Raw genomic sequence first — 21610 nt, 5'->3', positions numbered from 1 at the left:
CCAAATAACGTGTCCGTCCGCGCTTTCCACCACTTTGGGATCCATTTCGCTTTGGGAGATTCCTCCAGCAAAGGATTATGGTGTGCTGGAAATCTCTTGAAACCATAAAATATCACCTTGGCAGCTTTATTGCAGTGCTCGCCGCCTTGGGAGAGAAGCATTTTGCGTGATAGAGGGTTTAATAAAGGAAATTCCAAATGGGCTCGCTGCAGTTTGGGGCTCGGTCTTATATATTTTTGCATTAAGAGCCGTCATCTGCTTTGCAGAGAAACTGCAATATGTTCATGGCCTTGGATTAAGATTTGGTTTTACTTTTATAGCTGACCCACTTGGGGGGATGGAGGGAGGGGGAGAACTGGGTTCACTCCCTCTCCCGTCTATTTTTGCTGCCGTCTGATGTATAAAAAGAGCCTGGAATGGGCAGGGTTATTTTTCCTGCCAGGACTTTTTTTTATTAGCTGTAAAAACACTCAGATCTGGCCGTTGTTGTGGGGAAGGCTGCTCGGGATTCCTTGTTCAGGGGCATGGGGGGAATGTAGCGTGGGCTGTGCTTGGGGGCGCAGGACCCCGTAGCCATGGGGGGGACCCCGGTTACTTGGCAAAGGGGGTCTCTTTTTGGGGAATCAGCCTGGTCTGTTGTCTCTGGCACTTGTGGCTCAGAGGTGCTGGGGTAGGAAGAGCTCATCTGGCATGGTCCTGGCCTTCATCCCGCATCCTGCACACCGGCTCCTACTGGAGGGAGATGGAGGGGGCACAAGGTATGGCCCCCAGGAAGGCACAGGGCAGCAGTTAGCCTCATGCTTTCCTGCCTCTGCAAGGCTTTCTGGTCCAGAATAGAACCATAGAATCATTTTGGTAGGAACACCTTTTAAGATCATCAAGTCCAACCATTAACCCAGGACCGCCAAGTGCATCACTGAACTGTGTCCCTAAGCACCAAATAGATTCCCAACCAAACATGGGGATCCCACCTTGGCAATAACAGTCCTTAATAACAATCCTTCATTTTCTGGGCTGCCCCAGGTCCTGACAGCCCAGCTTCCTCGCTCTGCTCACATCTTGTGGCTGTCAGTGCATCGGCTGCGGTCGGGGGCCAGGGTTGGCTTGGTTGCTGTTGGGATACGGGATTTGGTGGGGTCAGGGTGCTCCAAGCTCTGGGATAAAACCAAGGCTGAACAGGCTCACATGTACCCCATCTGCTCATGAGGTTTCCTCAGTGGAAAATTTTTCCACCCATTTTTTTTCATGGTGGGCGATTTTCCTCGGCTCTGCCACGTGGTTTTAGGTGGGTAAGTCCATTGCAAAAATTTGCGGAGGGACTAGTTCAGTGATCTAGATCCAGTTTGTGTCATTGAGGCTGCGTTGTATCTGCCCTGGGAATGGGGCTGTGTTTGGTGATGGGTAAACAAGAGTGCACTTAGTGGCACAGGTACCGCCCCAGCCCAGCAGGGATGGGTTGCCAGCAGCGGTCTTCAGGGAAAGATCTTTTTCTTACATTTTCCTTCTGGGTAGGAGCCTTCCATCACGCTGGTGCTTTCCCAGCACCGCCAGCACGGCAGCACGGCAGGGGAGTAAATACAAAATAGAGATGCTGAGCAGGGCCAAGCAAGGTGTCTGGGTACCCCAAGTCCGCCCCGTCCCTCCTCGTCAGGGCTGAAGCCACTCGGGTGGCTCGTCCTGGGGAGAGCCGAGGGGGAGAGTGACCCCGCAGATCGCACACAATGGATGTGGAAATCCATAATAAAGCCTTGGCATCCTGTTGGGGTCAGGGAAGCCTGTTTTTTGGAGGACAGAACTGAACTAGCGAGTTTGCAGGGGGAGGTGGGGTAAGAGGAACATTTAAGAAGCCTCAAAACAGCTTCTGCCTGAAGTGACACGTTGGATGAGGCGTCTCGCTGGATTAGCAAGACCAAATGCCTGGGTAAATGAATAAATAAGCCCCAGAATTATCCCTGGGTTTTGTGCGGCCATCTTCTCCGTGGGTGAATCGCAGAGGCACCAGCCCCTCCGGCTGCGAGCATCCTCTGCTTGTTCCCCCCTGGGGGGAAGATGCTCAGGGCACGGGGAGCAAAGCTGGGGGCTCTGGAGGTAGCGGGCAAACTGACTCAGTGTGGTGTGGCAGGAGAGACGGCTTTTGTAATGTGTTTTTTTTCCTAACTCCGACTCAAACCCACCATGTTTGTCCTGGTTTTGTTCCCCGCAGAGCGCAGCTGCCGCCCCAAGTCCCGTGCTTGGAAACATTCCCCCGAATGACGGGATGCCCGGGGGCCCCATCCCGCCCGGTTTCTTCCAGGTAGGCTGCCGCTCCTCCCGATGCTCGCCTCTACACCGTGCACGTGTTTGCTTACGCTCTGGGTGTCAGCACTGTCATGCCTGTGGTTTTTTTTTTTTTTCCCAAGGAGATGCTAGGGAAGCAGCATGCCCACGTAGCTGACCTGTCTAGGAATAACTCGTGTTCTGCTGTCCTTCCATGTTTGCTTTCTATTTTTTGTGGCCTTAAAGCAAATTTCTTTCTTGCTCGAAGAGGTTACTGTGTATTTACAACCAATGGTTTTTTTCCAAAGCTGCTTGGTTTGTGTTTGGGTTGGGATTGTATTTGTTCTCCAGTCCTAACAGACGTGCATAATTGAAAACATTCTGGATTTTGATTCCTGAAACTTTTTCCCCCTCCTCTGGTTAACCGCTTGATTTTTTCCAAATGCAATCACTGAAAGCATTAACAAATGCTGGCTGCGGCTGCAGGCAGGAGCGGGCTCCAGCCAAGTCCCCAAATGCCGTGGAGGCACCTTGTAAGCAAATACCTAGTGCAGTCCCCTTGCTCCTTCCTTCTCCTGCACTCTGACCGAGGAGGGGGTAACGTATGTTTGGAGTGACGCTGGTGGAAAGGATCTCAACAAGCGCACAGAAAAGGAGTTTTTAATACTTGAACTGTCTGGGGGGGTTGGGTTTCTCTGGGATCTCTGCACGGCATGGTTTGCAGCGGCATAAGCTCTCGGTACGTTACAATATTCCATCTTGAGGAAGAAACACTTGTTCATGTAACAAATGGGATAAGAGTTGAAAGGAATATTTGTTTTGGCAAGCTGGTTTGGTTGTTTTTTTTGGTTTTTTTTGTTTTTTTTTTTTTTATCTGGGCTTGTGATTTGTATATGGGAGAACTTCTCGGACAGTAGACAGGCGGACTCGATAAGGCGCTGGTGATTTATTGTGGCGATATCTGAGCCTGATATCGCCATTTGCGCGTGGATGGGAAGGGGGAAGGAGGATCCTGTCTGTTGTTGGTTTTGGGTTTTTTTTAAGAGAGATCCCATTTCCTGAACATGCTTCTGACAAAGTAAGAATATCCGATACAGATCGGGAACCCTAAAACAGGCGAATCTTGTAGCAGTGCTCGGCGGCACAGGGTGAAGCCAACAGCAGAGATGCTATCTTGCAGGTCATAGCTGCTGCCAGCAATTCGAGTGCCAAGCTGCTGCTTCCAACAAATGTGTCTCCAAAAGTCCTGATCTCGCCCCGCGGTGGAGCTGACTGTCCTTTGGGGCTCCTGCTTCACACAGAGCTGCGAGGGCTGCAAAACTGGCACGAAGTTAGGGCAAGGCTTCAAGAGTATGGGTTGGCTTTCCCTGAGAGGGGAAGGTGAGGAAGAGGAGTCACATCTCCCCAGACATGCTGTGCATGCTCCTGTCTCAACTGTTCCCGTTGACAGCCTCCAAGCTGTCCCTGCTGCTTTCCTTTCTGCCCTCCCCTACCATTTTTGCACTGAGGGTCTGATTCAGGAGCAAACAACCCATCCTAGTTCCCTACCTCTCATGCGGCTGGACCAGGAGCCGCTGGGGAGGGGGGCTCAAAAGCAGCCCAGCTTTCTTAGGACTGTTGCTGGGGAGGGTCCTAAAAACCCCAGCAGAAGTAATGGCACCAGCGCAGGTGTTGTGCGCAAGGATGCTGCCCATACCCAGCGCTGCCAGAGGGAAGGGAGGACGGGCGCTGATGCATATGGCTTGCATGTGACATCTCAAGAGCCTGTCTTTCCTGAAAGCCCTTCAACATCTGGTTTCTCCTCCCAGCCCTGGGGACGGAGGGGAGAAGAAAAATCCCACCTTTTAACACAGTCTGAACATCGCCTCCATGAAAGCCTGTCTGATTTATTGCAGGTGCTGGAGCTCATTCCAGCTTCAGGAGATGCTGGAGACCAGCTTTTGCAGAGGTGGGCTGGAGGCTCGGCAGCGAGCCGGTTGCAGCTTGGGGGCAATTTCCTATCTCTGTAGGAAATTAAAGTGCTGAACTTCAGAGGGCAAAACCAAAAAGGTCACAGGAGATGCAAAGGACTTCTCCCTGACCCTTGGTGTGCTAACCCTGGGAGTGAGTGAGGTTCCTGGAGGTACCACCTTGGCCGGTGCCCTCCTCGTGCCAGGAGACCAGAAGATGGAGAGGGCTCATGGGGTTTCAGCATCTCACTCTTCTGCACCATAGTGCAGGCACCAGGGACCTGAAAGGGATATCCCTGAGGGTGGCAGGCATGGGTAGACAGGTTTTGAGAGGGTTTAGAGGGCCTGATCCTGTCCTGGCATGGTGGGGCATCACACCGGGAGCCGAGGGGGGAGTCACTAGCAAAGCTCAGGTTGCAGAAGCCCTGTGCTGCTGCCCTGGGGGTGCGTGACCCCACCCCCCCAGGCCCCACACATTCAGATGTGCACCACTGTTTGGCAAAAGGAAAAAATCATATGGATCATTCCTGGGAGCTAGTGGCTCAAAAACCCGTGGGAGTAAGCTTGGAAGAGAAGTGACGCGCCGGGAAGGGGAGAAGAGAGGAGGAGTCCAGGCTGCAGTGCCCGTCCGCTGTCTTGCAGGGAGAGTCCCTTCCCCGTGCCGGGCTCAGCAGCGGCCTTTGGGCTGGGTGCCAAGGGAAACGCAGCCTGCAGAGTCTCCCAAAACCTTCCCAAATGGATGGGAAGGGAGAGGCCCTGGACACCCTTGGGTTGCCAGGGCATTGCTTGGTGCCAGCCCATGGCACGGCATTGGGCTGTGCTCCGGACAAAAGGTGGACAAAAGGTGGCTGGGTTGATGACCGACCAGCGTGGGTAGATGCTTTTATTTAAATCTCTCTCTTTGTCCCATTGAGATAAGCAAACAAACCCTCTGCTCATCCTCCTAAAGGTCATCGGAGGCGTTCCTGCTTTTGTTTTGAAAGCTGGATAGATGCCGGGGTGCAGATCCCTCAAAGGACGGGCAGGGGGGTGCCAGGGAAATGTAGGAAGGAGAATTAAAAATTGCAACCAATTAATACCACACCTTCTGAACACTAAATAAATGTGCGGGGGGGCGGGGGCGGGGCAGGGGGCAGTCAGCAGCCCCCACACTGTGGCCGTGCCTCTTCTCCCCAGTGCGAAGTCCCCGCACCGCCCCTTACCCCGCACGCTGATGAAATGGAAAGTTGACCATAAATCAATGTCGGCGGCTGCGTTAGCTATGCATCAGCGGCTCGGCGCCGAGATGCACCAAAACAAAGCGCCGGCTGCTCGGTGTTCCCACACTGCCCCCTAATGCAGACAGACCTCGGGAGCCAGGGAGGACGGGGGGGCTCTGGAGCCCAGGGTCTCCCCCCGCCCCCCAACATCCCCTGCCCTCCCCGCCTCTCCTCCCTGCATCCTGGGGTGCATCTCTTTGGGTGAGGTCGCCCACCGCAGGTGAGGATGGTAAAGCCAGGGGCAATAGGAAGGGGTCCATGTTGTCCTGCTCCCTCCTTGGATGCCACCATTTTCCCCCTGCTCAGCTGTCCTGACGTCTCGGTGGGATTTGCCACTGCTCCACGGGTGCCACCAGCTGTGGTCAACCAGCTCCGGCAAGGCGGCACGAGGACCACAAAACCAGGCTGCCTTTCCCAAAACCCTGGGGCAGAACTCAGCCTCAGCCTTGCACCAGGCAGGGTTTGAAGGAAGGTGGCTGACGAGCCGAAGGAAAGCAAAAGCAAGCATCGGAGAAAGTTGGTTTTTTTTTTTCTGGAAGTTTAGTAGGATGCCCGAGGCTTTTGTACCGAGCGTCTGGAGCATATGGTGGGATTTGCAGTCAACTTTCTCTTGGGTGCTCCAGCCAGATGGAGGTGACTGTTCTTGGCTCCGGCTGACATGGGTTTGTTTCCTGAAGAGCTTGTGTTAAACATATTCCTTAAAACCAGGCTTCTGCAGTTGGGAGCCCCAGCTGCAGGCAAGGCAGAGCTCCTGCCCACGGCTGCCTTCCGCTGTCTGCGGGGGAACTTGGCCCGCCTTGCCTTGCATTGCTTTGCCTCGCCTCTCCTTGCCTCACCTTGCCTTGCCTCGTCTTGCCTTGCCTTGCCTCGCCTTGCCTTGCCTCGCCTTGCCTCACCTTGCCTTGCTTTGCCTTGTTTTGCCTTGCCTTGCCTTGCCTTGCCTTGTCCTCTCTTGGGAAGGTGCAGTTGGTCCTCACCCGGCACCATGCACTGGAAGGTGACCATGGTCTTCCTCTTTGAAGGCACCTGGAGCATCTCTCCTAAAGGCTTCTTCAGAGGTCTTATTTTTTCATTGACAACTTGCAAAACTTCCCTCTCCTTCGGTAGAACTAGAGCTCCTGTCCAATAAACGCAGGCGCATCTTTAATTAATATCCATCTAATTTATTTTAGTATGTTCTAATGTCAAAACCAGTAGGTAGGGGCAGGTATTTTAAAACACTAAGGTGCCTTCCTATTGCGAACTCTTAAAATCGTTGGTGTCTTGTGGCAGCGATGCTTTGCCTCCTCGTACCATCCTGCATCGGTCTGCCGCCCCCAGAGGTGCTTGGAAATGTTTTTAAATAGAAAAACTCCCCCATTAGCTGAAAGTATGTAGCCCATAAAACATGATCCATTTGTGGTGAATTACGCTGGAAACATAAATTGACACACGCAGAGCTATGATCGCTGGTGCCATTTTCCATCTTTAATATTTTACAAGAAGTTTGAGGAGTCGAGCTCATGAAAGACAGAGTGGAAATAACCTGATCGCCTGGAAACTCCCTGTGGAAGGCAGCAGTGGCAGCAAACTTTGGTCGTCTGGTGGGCCAGGTTGGACTTCTAAAGTCACCATAGTGTAGAGGGGGGGGAGAAATGAAGCAGGGAGGAGGTTGGGGCATGGAGAGCTGTTGGAAACGGTTTCCTCGAATGCCATTTTAGCTGTTTGGAGTTGTGTGTTGGGTTTTTTCTGAGGCAGCTACAGGATGGGGAAAATAACCCCCTGTGCCAGGCATCCAGTTCTGGAAAAGAAAGAAAAAATGAAGGAAAAAAAAGAAAACTTGAGAGATGATGTGGTTTCTCTGGTTGAGGAGAGCAGTGGTCTTGAGAAGAGAGTGAATTAACTGCAGGGCAGGTCCTGCTTGCTTGACATGGGGTGTCCGATGGAGCTCTGCGGAGGGGATGCGGCTCCAGGGCATTTGAGATGCAAAGGAAGCAGGACTGTGTGTGTTCAGCTTCCTCCTTTAACATCACTAGTTAATAACTGCTAAATACACGTTTTTTAAGAAAAAAGGGTTGTTCTATTGGTTGGAGCCCACATGTCATCTCTGCAAAACACTTGTCTCAACCGCCGTGATCCATCGGGATCATCTGCCACTTCCTCTGCAGCGAGGGAAACCTAGGCAAAAAAGCAACCGATCGGGCGGGCGTTCCCAGCCAAACGTGGGTCCCGGCCCTGAAACATCTGCAAGTATTTATGGAGATAACAATATCCAGAGGGTCTGCCTTTCTGATGGAGCAGAGCAGCCGTGCTGGGAGGGGGCTGCAGCGCTTGCAGCCCGGAGCAAGCGTTTCAGATGCTGCTGCTCGTTGCTGTTTTGAAAAAGCAAGAAAAGAAGGAGAAAAAGAAAAAGAAAAAAAGTCCCTGTCGGCTCCTCCCTGCCTGCCGAGACATTTGCATGAGCTGGGTGTCTGCAGTCACGTTATCCAGAAGTCTCCACCGGGAGCGGTACCACATGGGATAATGCAGCGGCGAGGATGCAGCGGTGCCGAGCCTGGAGCATCCCAGGGAGCAGCCTTGGGGCGACAGGGCAGTACCACGCAGCAGGGGAAGGATTCAGCAGCACAAACAACTGATGCTCTCCACATCCAGTTGCTGCGGGGGATTTTTCTCTGGTGAAGATGCTGCGGTGTCTTACAGATGCTTTTTCTACAGCTACCAACGGCTACCTGCTCTGAAGCTCTGAATGCAGACCCAGAGCATCACCTCCAGGTCCAGCTGGGGTGCCTGTAGGTGGCCACATCCCCCATGCATTTGATACCTGTTAACTCCACACCTTCACATGCCAGGGGAATATGAGAGGGAGGATGTCAGGGGTTTAACCACGGCTTTGGTAATTTCACGTGGGGTTCTGCGTGCCTGCCCAGTATCTGGATAACAGTGACCTCCCCCTCGCAGCGCAGCAAGGCAGGCGCTGTGCAGGACCTGTTGACCCTTGCATTGATGGCACTTGAGGGTTGGCCTCTGCGAGTCCTGGATTTTCCCTTCTGCTGGGTTTCCTCACTCGTTCACCTCTGCCCATCTTGCCTATCCCAAATCCTGCAGCTGTGATGCGTAGGAAAGGCTTTGGTGGTGGCCAGCCCTCGTTGGGAGATGCTGTCCTCCATGAACCCATGGTGGGAGGTGGCCGCTGCTCCTGGTGTGCTTTGCGTCGCGCAGAGTTAGCTGCCGCAGAAGCAAAAATAAGTCAAGTTTCTTGCAGAGGTCTTCTGCTAAAGGAGGTTGATGCTACAACTGGGACCAGAGAGGTTTGTCTTCTCCACTTTGGTGGGAGGTGGATGGAGAAGACAGTTTTGTTGGCACCAGAGGGTTGTCCTGAGCTGTTGTACCTTCTTCCAGCCCAGGTTTGCCAGGCAGCAGGGGCAGGGGCTGGTTGCCTTCAGCTCCTGGAGGATAAATAGTGGTGTAAATGCTGGGACTGCATTTCCCGGGTGCAGCATGGCTGGAGCAGAGAGGCTGGCAGGAGGCTGTTGGTTTAAATCTGCTTGGCTGCGTCTTGCTGCCGAACCGTTCAAATAAATTAACAAAAAAAAAAAAAAAAAAAAAAAAAAAAGAGGGAAAAAACCCACCCTCTTACTTTATTTACATTGCACTCAAGTTTCTGCCGTACAAAAGATTTGCAGGTGCAAATATGTCCTGCCTTCATTAACTTCCCCTCCCTTTTTAATTTATGTGATTTCAATTTTCCTTCCCTGTACTGTTAATTAGGGGACCCTCTAATCAGTACCATTATCACAGTGGTATTCATGTTTAGGAAAGCTGCTAAACAAATGCTTGCAAAATTGCTAAATGGCTAATTAATGTCTGTTAATTAAGAAAATTGCTCATGGTAACAAACCATGCCATTGCTGGCAGCAGCTAGAAGGCGAACACTTGTTGAAATTAGTAACAAGGCAGGTAGAGAACATCTGCTCCGGCGCCGGTCCTGGAGCCTGCCGTCGCTTCCCATCACCTCCTGACAAAGCTCGTTTGCTTTCTCTACCAATTACACCTCCTTTGACTCAAAAAATACTTTTTTTTTTTTTTCTTTTCCCTTTCGTTAACACGCACCGGTATATTCTTGCACCAAGCTCACGGTTTTTCCAAGCAAATTTTCATTTTGGGCTTTTAAGGGAAATTAAAAAAAAAAAAAAAAAAAAAAAAAAAAGTGGGCGTTCAAGCCCAAAATGTCAGCGGCTGCTACACTGCAGCCTTAAACCTGCACCGACTAATCTCTCCTTTTTTCCCCTAGACATCCTTTCTTTGCTCGCAAGCCATTTTACTCGCATCCTTAGGGAATCCACCTCGAGGAAGGATGTTGCATCCATACGGTCTGGCGATGCAGCCCGGGTTGTGCCGGCCAAACGCTGCCCAGGCGTGAGCCGGGACGTGCTCCTTGTCCTCTGCGCTCGCTCCAGCACCTCCAGTGAACCACAGTCAAAAAATAAAACAAACCATAAACCCCGGAGGTGTTTGCAACCTTTGTGATGGGAGAGGAAAAAATGATATTTTTTTTTGGTTTGGGGGTGTTTTTTGTATTTCCCCCAACCTCTCTGGTCCTCTCCTGCATATTTTTTCTTCCTCGTTGCACGACCTTGCAAAGTGTTTCCCTGTGTGTTTATCATTGCAGACTTGGTTGAACTACCGGACCGTTTACTGTCAATGTGGCTGCTGTATTTTGACAGATGTTCTGATTTTTAATTTTTAATTTTTTTTTTTGCATATATCATTATTCATTGTTCAGCTACAAATTAATAGAAATTCAATTAAAAAGAGGAAAAAAAAAAAAAGGAAAAAAATAAAAATGGGATAAGTGACTCCCGGACAAAACAGGTCCACCCGTCAATCCTTTTTTTAGCTCTTTCTGCGCTTTCATGTGCTAATCTATAACCTCCTTCTACTGTCTGACCTCACAGGGACCGCCTGGGTCACAGCCCTCGCCACACGCACAGCCTCCACCCCACAATCCTAACAGCATGATGGGACCCCACAGTCAGGTAAAGACACTAGTGATGGGTAGGGCTGTGAACCGGGACGTGCGCTCGATTTGCCTTTTTTTTTTTTTTTCTTTTTTTCTTTTTTTTTCCCCTCTATAAACATGCTGGGCAGTGGATACCCGCTCCCCCGGGGAGCATCCCCCCGGGCACCCCAGCTCCAAAGCAAAATGGTGGTTTTTTCCCTTTTTTTTTCCTTTTTTTCTTTTTTTCTTTTTTTCTTTTTTTTTTTTTTTTGGATGTGAAGTTGTCAATGGACTGAGAAGTCAATCATGGGTATCAGACTGTTTTACCTTCCCAAGGTAGCCTCAGAAATTTAACTTGATGTGGGTTTTTAAGCTTCTGTTAGTAGCAGCAATTGTGAAAGAAAAAGTAACTTTAAGTCTTCTTTTTTTTTTCAGTACTTAGCATTGGGGGATTTTTTGTGTGTGCGTGTCTGTATGTGCTTATTTGCCACTTTTTTTAATATATATCTCTATATATTTAAACTTGAACAGTATCTAACACTCAGGGTTTCCCATGCACTAATTTTAACAGCCTCACCTAGTATTGCTGATGTCAAACGCTCTCAAACATTAAGTCTACAGAGAAAATGTTTAAAAAACGGACTCCGGACACCTTTTTTTTTTTTTTTTTTTTTTTTTTTTTTTTCCCTTTTGAAACTTAACTTTTTTGAAAAGGATGTCTTCAGAAAAAAACAAAACAAAACAAAACACCAAAAACAGTGTGTACAGTCTAACCGGCGTGCGTGGGGAGCGTGCTGCCCCCCGCAGCTCGGCCCTGACCTCCCTTTTGTGTCCCTGCAGCCGTTCATGTCGCCGCGCTACGCTGGAGGTCCCCGGCCCCCCATCAGGATGGGCAACCAGGTACTGTGCTCTCGGGCTCCGCACCAGCAGCTTTCCTGAGGGTGGCTTTTATCCAGGGAGGGGGACAAGGGCCAGGTGTCCCGCAGATGCTCCATGGGTTGGGATGGCAGAGCATCACCTCCCTCGGGCATCCTCCGTTTTGTTGGTGCTGGAGCATCAAACGTCACATAACTGGTTTATTTTCATTTTATTTTGAGGTTTGGGTGCATCCAGGGTGTAAATGGTGGTGGAGAACGTGCTGCTTTTTATTGCTGGTGTTTGCAGCACGGCCGTACTGTGCCGTGTGTTCACTGCCTGGCTGGATTTTCCCTGCAATCACAGAAAATTAAAGTGATGGAGATAATCCTGCTGCTGGGTTGACCGAGCGCTTAGATCAGCAGCGGGGTCAAGCGGGGCAGGTCACTGCTGAATTTTTTGGGTTGGGTTTATCCTCTTATCCCAGCTTAAACAAGGGCAGTTTGTTTCTGGCCTTGTGGATGGAGGCTTCCACCCCACGCGCTGCCTGAATTCATGGCCTTTGCTTGAGGAATTCGCCTGGTTCCCAATGATGCCATGCAGATCCGTGGGGTAACGACCGAGTCAGAGGTTATTTGTCATTAAAGGGAAATTAAAGGAAACCTGTCATTCCTTTGAGTTACAAAGGTGACTGTGCAAAAATTATCTTGGGGAGCTTGGTTTTGGGCTAACGACATTATTTTATATATACATACATATATATATATTATATATATATATATTATTATATACTACATATAGCTTTTACTAGCAGAAAGAGCAGGGTAGTCAGGAGATAGGACATAGCAGCTTGCTTTGTGTTTCTGCTTGTTGGATTTGAGACCTGAGTTGCTGGAACTTGCTAAATGATGGTGAGACAGCTGAGACGTTGCTGAGGAAGACTCGGGGGCAGGGGGGACTGGTGTAGGACCCTCGGTTGAGCTGGAAGAGCCCCGCACCCACAGCACTGGTGGCTGTTTTAGCAAGGTGTTGATGGACTGCACCTCCTCACGGGACACTTTAACAGGACCCTGTCCTGCTGTGGTCCCCAGCTCATCCCAGGCACTGCTGGAGGGGTGAGCACAGTGAGCTGGGGCAGGCAGGGGACCAGTTTGGGGAGGCTGCTTTTGCAGCAGGGTCAAGTAGCCAGGATTGGGTACAGTTAATTGGAAGGATTTAATTTGTTTTCCCCCCAACACCATGTATAAAACAGTTTGTACCTACACAGAGGTAGGTTAACCTCTGCTGGGTAAGCCTACGCTCGGCGAGGTTACAGTCGCATCCAGAGGGACAAGAGGAATAAATAGGCAGGTGGGAAGGTCAGGCAGCAGAAGTGTAAATATCCGTCTCTACAACCCCCCCTGGTTTATCTTCCTCCTGCTGCCAGCTTCCAGGCTGCAAAAAATTGGGGCTGGGCAGATTGTGCCTCAGTGCGGCCGTGCACACCCAGAGCCTCCAGCAGTGGGATCCGTCGTGTGTCAGCATTCAAATGAAAGGCAGCACTGTAGCAAAACTGTTTACAGTTTGCTTCCCCCAAGCAGATGGTATCTGCGTTTTTCTCCCCCTTTATCTGTTTGGAGCAGCCTTTGAACTTTTAGCCACGCTGCCTGAGCAGAGCGTGGATTTGGGGAGGGGGAGCATCCGCCTTCCCCTCTGCCTGCATGGGGACAGGTCCAACCCTGGGCTGCTGCAAACAGAGCATCTCCCTGCTGGCAGCTGGTGAATCGCTGCAACCTGTACAGTTTGGCCCTGCCACTGTGTAAATACCGGAGAGCCAAGCTGCCGGTCTCCTTTCCCTGCCAGCTTTGACACCTCTGCCCCACGCAGCCCAGGCTTTCCCCCACTCCCTAAAAATACGGCAGCCTGATGTTGTGCGGTCTGTGGGGAGGGGAGGAAACACGGGTGCCTTGTTTGGTTTTTAGAGAGTGTTTGCGAAATGAAAGGGGAGGCAAACACCCAGAGGCTGTAGGAAGATGGCTGGGATGTGGGATGCAGCAGGATGCAGGATGCTCAGGCAGCAGCAGGCATCCCAGGGAGCCCACTGAGGAGCCCACTGAAAGCCTAAAGCCTCGACCCAAATCTGTGTCTGTGGGGCTGCATTGTAGCCATTATTATTATTTTTTAATCTTCCTCCCCTTGTTTTCACAGCCCCCGGGCGCCGTTCCCGGTACACAGCCATTGCTGCCCAATTCAATGGATCCCACGCGACAGCAAGGTAAACGCAGTGAAGGAGGTTTGAACGTGAACGTTTCTCGTTAGATCTTAATTTGGGACCCGAAGTGGCTGCTGCACTGTGTAACGCCCCTGCTTTCCTCCCAACAGGGCACCCTAACATGGGCGGCCCCATGCAAAGGATGAATCCCCCGCGAGGGATGGGCCCCATGGGTCCCGGTCCACAGGTAAGCCCCGCGCCAAAGAGCATCTTACAGCTCGGCAAACTCCACGCGCCATCGAAACAACCTCCGGGGGCTCAAAGGGCTGGGAGTCCCCCCCCCACACCACTGCCACGTCCCCCCATTAGTGTTAATGCGTTTTGCATTAGTCTCGCATCTGGGAATCCCTCCTTTTCACATGAGTGAGGTCTTCAGAGCTCATTAAGGGTATTGCAGCCTCCCTCCTGCCCTTCTGTGAAAGGGGATGGCACTTAGCGCCGTGCCGGAGCAGCCCGTGAGTGCATTACGCTGCCTGCCTGGGAAATAGTTACGACCCTAACAGGAGGAAAGGGAAAGGAGGCCTGCATTAAAAATAAATAAATAAAAAGAAATGGCAAAGATCCCTTCAGCAGGGGAATAAGGCTTGCCTTTGCGAGGTTCCCATCCACCTGCCCCTCCTGCTGCCTGCTTAAGCTCTCCATCTCAGGAAGGGGGGGGGAGTACACTCGTGGAATTAAGCAGATCTGGGTTAATATATGCTGTCTTTCCCTTGATTCACTTTATGGAGTGGCTTGTTGTTGACTCACTGCTGTTTGTTCCTTCTACGAGACTTCAACACCAGATTACCATATTTTGGTTGGAGGTTTATCCTCTCTGCATCATCGCCTACGTCGAGTTTGTAGCGCGAGGATCAGAGTCTGTCAAGAGACAAGCGGGCGCGCTGGAGTTTTGTTTTGTTTTTCCCCCAGAGACTGTTGAGATAAGTGAATATTGTGTAAAGAGGGAGTTGTGTCATCTCTTTTTAACACCAGCCTGAGGATGCTGCTCAGGGATGCCCAGCCATCTCCGCAGGCACCCGGATCCGTCCTAGGGCAAGGGATAAAAAAACTTGCACAAGCGTCATTTCACAGACAAGCCCTCCAACAGCGCCGCCGCTCTGCTTAAAATCCTCCTTTCCTGGAGGATTGCACCCAAAAAACCCAGCATTTGTTAGCGTGTCCTGCGCCAAGGCGAGTGGCGGCGGTTTGCCTGGGGGAGGCTGCTCGCTTCCCACCTGCGAAGCTCGCCATGAAACTTGGAAGCGGCGAGCGCGCGTTGAGCGCCGCGTGGGATGGCGGCAGCTCTGGGAGCCGGCAGGAGTTGTGAAATGTTCAGAGCTTTATTTTTGACTCTGCCGTTCCCTGTGTACCTACATTACGAAGAGGATTTTTGAAAGGCAGCCTTCCCCTGGAGAAGCGCTGGGCTTCCCAATCTGGCACCCACGGGGTGCTGCCTCCCCGCAGCCACCCAGGGACCGGCGCCTGTGCGGGCAACCACAAAAAATGCCGAACCAAACCCAGCAGCCCCTCACACCTTGCATGCCCAGGGTTTTTTTTTCTTGAGGCTTTGCATCAGGACCTTCCCAAGTACTGCTTAAATTATTCCAAAGGGCTGCAGAGCATCCAGCCAGGACATCCCAGCATCCAGCCAGGACATCCCGGCATCCAGACAACAGCCACTTATTATGCACCAACAATGAATCATCCCTTGCAGCCCATCACCGCTGCCTTTTTTTCCCTTTATAGTCACAGTTTTAGCTCTGCAGAAGCCAGAATTAGGTTTGCCACTGCCTCTGTGAAGAGGGTTTTTAGCTCGCTGGGTTTCAGCAGTGTCTTGTGGGAGCCCAGCATCCAGGTCGCTCGGCACAGCTGTGTTCCCTCCCCACCCTCCCCAAGCATCTTTCAGCTGGCTTCATTTTCCAGCCTTTCAGCTCCAATTAAAAACGCTGAGCTTTTTTTTTTTTTTTTTTTTTTTTTTTCTCCCCCAAACAAGGGGTTTGATGCTGCTATTCAGTCTAAATGGCTGGAATTTTGATCAATTAAGGACTTGCCAGTAATTTGTTTGGGGAAAACCCTTTTCTGCTTCTTCAAAACAAACTTTGGCATGAGCACCGTGCTCCGGTGAATCCTTAAATCCACGGAAAAATCCACGGCACTGAAGTACTGTACTTCAAATCCAGCTTGGAGCGCTCTAGAGGGGCTGTAAGATAGGAAATGGCCAGCCATCCCTCCTCCTGCCCTAGCATGGTTTTTTTCTCTAAATGGCAGAAATACAGCCCAAAAAGATGCATCGCGGCGGGCGGGGGAGGAGTTGGCAGCGCGACCTAAATCCAACTACATGTTGCCCAGAGGGCACAGGGAGCAAAGCGCAGACCAAATGGAGCGCGGCATTCAGGGGATTCCTCTTCCCTCGCTGCCTTGGGCTTGGCTTTGTACTAGAGCTGGTTTCAGGAGACGAGGGACGCAGATCTGAGGCTCCCAGTCCCAGCTGGAGGCTAAGCCAGGGTGGAAGGAGCCAGGAGATGAGCCTCGAGGGGCTGCCTGCCCTCGCCCGCTCCCCAGGGCTGCAGACCTGCTCCGGGGGATGTCGCAGAGAGCTGGGAAGCAACAGGAAAACAAGCCTGGCTTGGTTTTCCTTATTCCAGCTGTCATCCTGGGAGCAGGGGATGCTTAATCTCCGGGGGAAGCTCGTGCAGCCTTTTCCTGTCCTTACACTGCAGCAATAACCTTCCAAGCGACGCCTTCCTCCCTCCTCCTGCCCCTGTTTTCTCCTGCACAAAAAGAGAAACCCAAAGGGCTGCTGCTGGCACCCGGGGGCTGTGAGCAGAGTTGTCTCCCGGAGCTGGGAGGGGGCTGTTTTCCCTCCACCACCCTGGCATCAGAGACCGGGGGAGGGGGACACGACTTCAGGGCTCAGCTTGGCTCCCTTCCATACTCAGCTGCCTGGGTTTTTTATAAACATGATTGCTAATTGCCTCGACGTTCGTCATCATCATCATCTAATTTTTTTTATTTTTTTTTTTTTTTTTTAAAGCTCATTTTTGCAAACTAACCCTCTTGGGGTTTTTGTTTGTTTTGTTGGAGCTTTTTTTCCCTTTTCTTGTCTCCTCTGGTTTCCCTTCCTGTTGCAGCAGACTGACCCTTGGTTATCGTTGCAGAACTACGGCAGCGGCATGAGACCTCCACCCAACTCCCTAGGTCCCGGCATGCCTGGAATTAACATGTAAGGCAAACCCTGCGCCGGGGGCATTTGGCCGCCAGTTCGGGATTTGCGGGACCGTATGGCTAAAACCACAACTTTTCTTTTTTCCCCTGTTTTAATTTTGACCCCAGGGGGCCAGGAGCTGGTAGACCGTGGCCGAACCCCAGCAGTGCTAACTCAGTGAGTATCTCATGGTCCTCGAAGCAAGAGCGGAGCTGCTCTGGGAGCCGTCCCGCAGATGAGGCCATTCCCCGTTAGCTGAATCCTGCTAACGAGGGGGTTCCCCAGCCTCTCATGCAGGCGCTGCATCTAAAGCTGGAGCCCTGCTCCTGTGCTGCTCTCCCTGTGGCGAGGTGCAGCGGTGGGGGCTGGCCGGGGCTGGGACCCCCATCCTGGCCAGGCTTGGGGGGCGGCAGGGGCTCTCGGCTGTGCACAGCTGGGGTCCAGCCCACGGGACCCCCAGTGCACCCCGCGGCTGAACTGGCTCTCTTCTCTCTGTAGATCCCATACTCTTCTTCATCGCCTGGTACATACGTGGTGAGTCCTGCTCCTTCTCTCCTGTCGCGGGGGTGCAGGGATGTTACGCCCCAGGGAGCTCGTGTGGTTTGGGGGGAATGGTGCCGGGGAGAGCGGCCAGGCTGGGTTTGGGGGTGTGAGGTCTGCCTCGGGGGAGGCGTTTGAAAACGTGGGGAGGTGGGCGATGTTCATATTCACGCAGCTGACCCCCTCTTTGTTTCTCTGCAGGGCCCGCCCGGCGGCGGTGGTCCTCCGGGGACACCCATCATGCCCAGTCCCGCAGGTATGAGCCCCCCGAGACCCCCCTCTCCAGGGCCAGCCCTCTTAAGCTCTTGCCTCTTCCCAGGCCAGGAGACCCCATCCATGGGGCTGTGCCGCCGAGCACAGGTGACCACAGCCCAACCAGTGACAGCCAATTTATGTAGCCTTTGCCTTTCTGGGAAGGGAGCAGCGTGGGCTGCTTGGCTTTGGGGTGGCCTTTGGGGATGTTCCTATATCCCCCTATGGATGTGTGTGCTGTGGGGCTCGGGAATTACCTCCCCGCGCTTCCCAGCCAGGAGTTGAATTATTTTTCACAGTTGAATTTCTGTGATTAAAAACTTTGTGGATCTTCATTAAATACAAATTAGCCAGAAAATGGTGGTACTTAGAGGGAATTTTAGGTGATAAAATACAAAAGAATGAGTTCAAGTGGCACGAGTTTGTTTTAATTAAGAAATGAATTAATCACCCGACTTACTGGGCTTCACTGTTCCACAGATTCAACAAATTCAAGTGACAACATCTACACAATGATTAATCCAGTACCGCCCGCAGGCAGTCGATCGAATGTAAGTCTGCTTTCTAATAATTTACATATCAGATACCATAACAAATCATAATTAACTTCATCAGTTGAGAGTAAAGCAGTTTAATTGATTTCAGCCATTTGTTACAAAACAGAAATAAAACAAACCATCAAAAAGCGATTAACTCTTCAGCGACTTTGTTAATTTTTTATGCTTATTAAGAGAGCGGCGGTCCTGCTGCTCCGGCCAGGATGGTGGCAGCTGCGTGCCCAGCGAGACGCTGTGTGCTGCGGGATGCAGGCAGGCTTACATCTCGCTAACTGCTGGTTGGAGGGAGCCCCCTGCGCTGCCAGGGGTCTGGGTCTGCCTGCACCTGTCTGGCCGAATTTTATAGCTGCACCCAGAGACCCACGAGCCCCCAGACATGCCCTGCAGTCCTGGGGGTGGATGCATCCCTCCTTGCGCCCAGCTCCGGAGGGATGCCTGGGGAGGGGATGGTCCCCAGGAGCCGCTGGGGCTGTGGCAGACGTGCGGGGTGATTTTGTGGCTGATTTTGGTTTTGTCGCCTTTTCCTTACGCAGTTCCCGATGGGCCCCGGCTCTGACGGCCCCATGGGTGGCATGGGTGGCATGGAGCCCCATCACATGAACGGATCGTTAGGTGAGTGCCTGCATGGGGGACTGTGGCTTGGGGAGCCCCACCATGCCTTCACTTCCTGGGGACACTGGCAGAGCATCCCAGTGCCTGCTCCCATCCCCAATTTGGACCAGTGCTCACAGCAGAGCCTCTGGCTGGAAATAGAAAGGGGGGTCTGGGGGGAGCGGGGCAGGGGGGCGCGGGGCCGTCGCTGCGTGCTCAGTAAGGCTGTTCTCCTTTTGTGTCCCCCCCTGTGCAGGGTCAGGAGACATAGATGGACTTCCAAAAGTAAGTGAGTTGCAGAGCAGGTGTGCGGGCCCCCCCTTGTCTTGGCACTGGGGTGCCGGTGTGACCCCAATGGATGGGAACACGTTGGGGGAATGTGACCGGGGCAGGCAGGGCTGTGTCCCGCCCCCACGGCATTTTAGGGGGCTCAGGGACCTGCTCACTGCCTCCCCCCATCTCCCACAGAATTCTCCAAACAACATAAGTGGCATTAGCAATCCCCCGGGCACTCCAAGAGACGACGGGGAGCTGGGAGGCAACTTTCTTCATTCCTTCCAAAATGACAATGTGAGTGCGTGCCTCCCTGGGGCCAGGGGGGACAGGCCCGGGGGGTCCTGGCATGGGGCTGGGTGGGCTTGGTGGTGGGTGCCTTTTGGAGCTGGGTTGTGCTGTGTGTGAGCTGCTCCGGGACAGAACATGGGGAGGAGGGAATATGCTGGTGGGTGCAGGCTTGGGTGCTTGGCGGGACAGGGCTGTGCCGACGGAGGGGAGAGGATCCCGCAGGATGGAGAGGAGCCGGTGCAGATGCAGCCAGCTGTGCTGGCCTGGCCGATCCAAGGCACTGTGCGTGGCTGCAGACACCCCTCCTCTTCTTCCTCTATTATCAGCATATAGACGCGTGCATGTTAATTGTTTTAAATTGCATCTCACCCCATACTGTTCTGCTGATTCTCTCCCTGGAAAAGCAAGCTACAGAGCAGATTACACCCTGATAAATTCGAGTCTCCAGTGTATTCTATCCTCCTGATCCAATTAGGTTGCTGTGTAGTTGTCACCAGCCTCCAGCCCCCTTGGGTGCCTGGGGGTCTGGCCCGCCTGGTTTCTCACCTTGGCTCTGTCTCTCTTCCAGTATTCCCCCAGCATGACGATGAGTGTGTGATTTCCCTCCCCCTCCTCCTCTCCAGGATCAAGAGAGTCAGCTGCCGTTCGGAGGATCTCAACAAATTATGCAAGAAGAAGAAGAAGAAGCTAGGTGTATGGGCAGGGACACGTGTGGCGGGGGCCAAAACCCCAGGTTTAGTTTCATGCAATAAAAAGGCTGAACTTTTTATTCCATAAAACATGAAGGACAAAACTTAAAATATTTCAAGACATGACAAGACCCTTCTTTGTGCAGAAGGGTTTATATATGTACATGACACTTCTTTTTGGAAACAAACAGAAGCCTCTAGCACCCAACTCCGATCTCTTTGCTTTGTTCTTTTAAATAAAGACAGAAACCGAACCTGTTGTATGTTTGTGCCGTGCGACACCAGGAAGCTAGTCTAGATATGAAATCTCATGTTGTCTCTGTTGTAGTCATTTTTTTAAAATAAACTGGACAGTTTACAATGGTGGTTTTTGTTCAGAAGGACTGGTTGTTTTGGTTGATTTTTTTTTTTGTTCTGTTTTGTTTTGTTTTGGGGGTTTTTTTCCCTTCTATTTTTGGGTTTTTTTGGTTTGTTTGCAGCACAACGCTTCCTCCTCCAGTTAACAAGATCTGCTTTGGGGAAGAGACTCCACCACCTCGTTATAAACTTGTTAACGCAGGTGACCCCTTCTAGGATCACATCCTCGAATGAATCGTGATCTTGCTCTCTGTGACTGTGGCATGCACCGTGTTAGTCTTTCCCCCCCTCTCTGAGTACAAGAAGAAATCTCTGTCCCTCCCTTCCCCAGAGTCCTTCAGCTGGTTCACTGCAAAAACCGATTTTTTTTCCAATTTCTTTTTTTTTTCAATCCACTGAAAGAAAGGGTTAATCTGACCTGGGACTTTGAAACTGTGATCTCCAGCTAACTTTGGGGTTTTGGGGGTTTTTTTATTTGCTTTGGGGGTATTTTGGGGGGGTTCTTTTCTTTAGAGATGTGCTCTTGTCAGGGTTTCACTCTATGATTTGGAACTGGATGGAGATATTTTTTAAGGAATTCTTGTTGTTAAAATGTAACCTTGCTATTCTGTAGGCTCGCTCTGTAATAAGAAAATAAAAATTAATGGCAAGCATCGAAGGCCCTTCCTTCTGGTGGGAGAGGAAGGGACGAGCCAAGGCGGCGGGTTGGGATCTCTGTACATGACACTACCCTGTAGTTTGGTCTTTGTTTTTCTCCAGCTCCCATTTCTGCTCCATGTATATCATATTCTGTAAAATATTCTCTCCCTTGGATTTGACCTTTGTGCGGATTATTGAAAGCATTGTATCTTGTTTCAGTGTTTTTTCTTACCTTGTAGTCTGGTTCGAAAATTACCGAGAGGGGAAAAAAAAATAATTATTATACATTGTAGTTTGTGTACGATATTTGTTGATAATGTTTTATTAAAGGGATGTCTTTTTTCCGCACCCCTTCATTGAAATGTTTTCGGGGAACATTTGGCTTGTTTTTATTATTCTGACTGCAAGACATGAGATGACAATTTTTTTTTTTTTAGCGTGTGATACGAATATTTTTTTTTAATGTTTGCCTTCTTTTTCCTAGGCATTTTAATTGTGCTTTACCTGTAGAAAGTCGCTGGGGAGGGAGGGGTGGGTGGGACAGGGTGGGTCTGAGGGTGTCAGTCTCATAGTTACAGTCAGGTTAATATTTTCCAAGTAATGCCGAGAAATAACCGAACGCAGATTTGTTGCATCGCAAATATACCCGGGGACTCCCCAAGGGGGTCATTTTTTTTCCCTTTTCCGCT

At 51.3% G+C, this 21610-nt stretch overlaps 1 protein-coding gene across 2 annotated transcripts in view; it reads left to right on the top strand.

Annotated features, from left to right (window-relative positions):
• Nucleotides 1–21269, top strand: part of SSBP3 (single stranded DNA binding protein 3) — a 56081-nt gene extending 34812 nt beyond the window's left edge. The window contains exons 5-18 of one of the 2 annotated variants that reach the window (XM_055724980.1): nucleotides 2204–2293; nucleotides 10399–10479; nucleotides 11283–11342; nucleotides 13485–13551; nucleotides 13659–13735; nucleotides 16686–16750; nucleotides 16861–16909; nucleotides 17231–17266; nucleotides 17474–17528; nucleotides 18005–18075; nucleotides 18615–18693; nucleotides 18929–18957; nucleotides 19141–19242; nucleotides 19805–21269. In XM_055724980.1, coding sequence (XP_055580955.1) covers nucleotides 2204–2293; nucleotides 10399–10479; nucleotides 11283–11342; nucleotides 13485–13551; nucleotides 13659–13735; nucleotides 16686–16750; nucleotides 16861–16909; nucleotides 17231–17266; nucleotides 17474–17528; nucleotides 18005–18075; nucleotides 18615–18693; nucleotides 18929–18957; nucleotides 19141–19242; nucleotides 19805–19834 — 891 coding nt within the window. In that variant the 3' untranslated portion in view covers nucleotides 19835–21269. The remainder of the gene's footprint in view (nucleotides 1–2203; nucleotides 2294–10398; nucleotides 10480–11282; nucleotides 11343–13484; nucleotides 13552–13658; nucleotides 13736–16685; nucleotides 16751–16860; nucleotides 16910–17230; nucleotides 17267–17473; nucleotides 17529–18004; nucleotides 18076–18614; nucleotides 18694–18928; nucleotides 18958–19140; nucleotides 19243–19804) is intronic. The other variant, XM_055724981.1, reaches the window with a different exon arrangement.
• Nucleotides 21270–21610: the final 341 nt, after the last annotated feature.

The sequence above is a fragment of the Falco cherrug genome, chromosome 12, assembly GCF_023634085.1.
Source record: "Falco cherrug isolate bFalChe1 chromosome 12, bFalChe1.pri, whole genome shotgun sequence".
Lineage (NCBI taxonomy): Eukaryota > Metazoa > Chordata > Aves > Falconiformes > Falconidae > Falco > Falco cherrug.
This window is presented reverse-complemented; position numbering and strand designations above follow the sequence as displayed.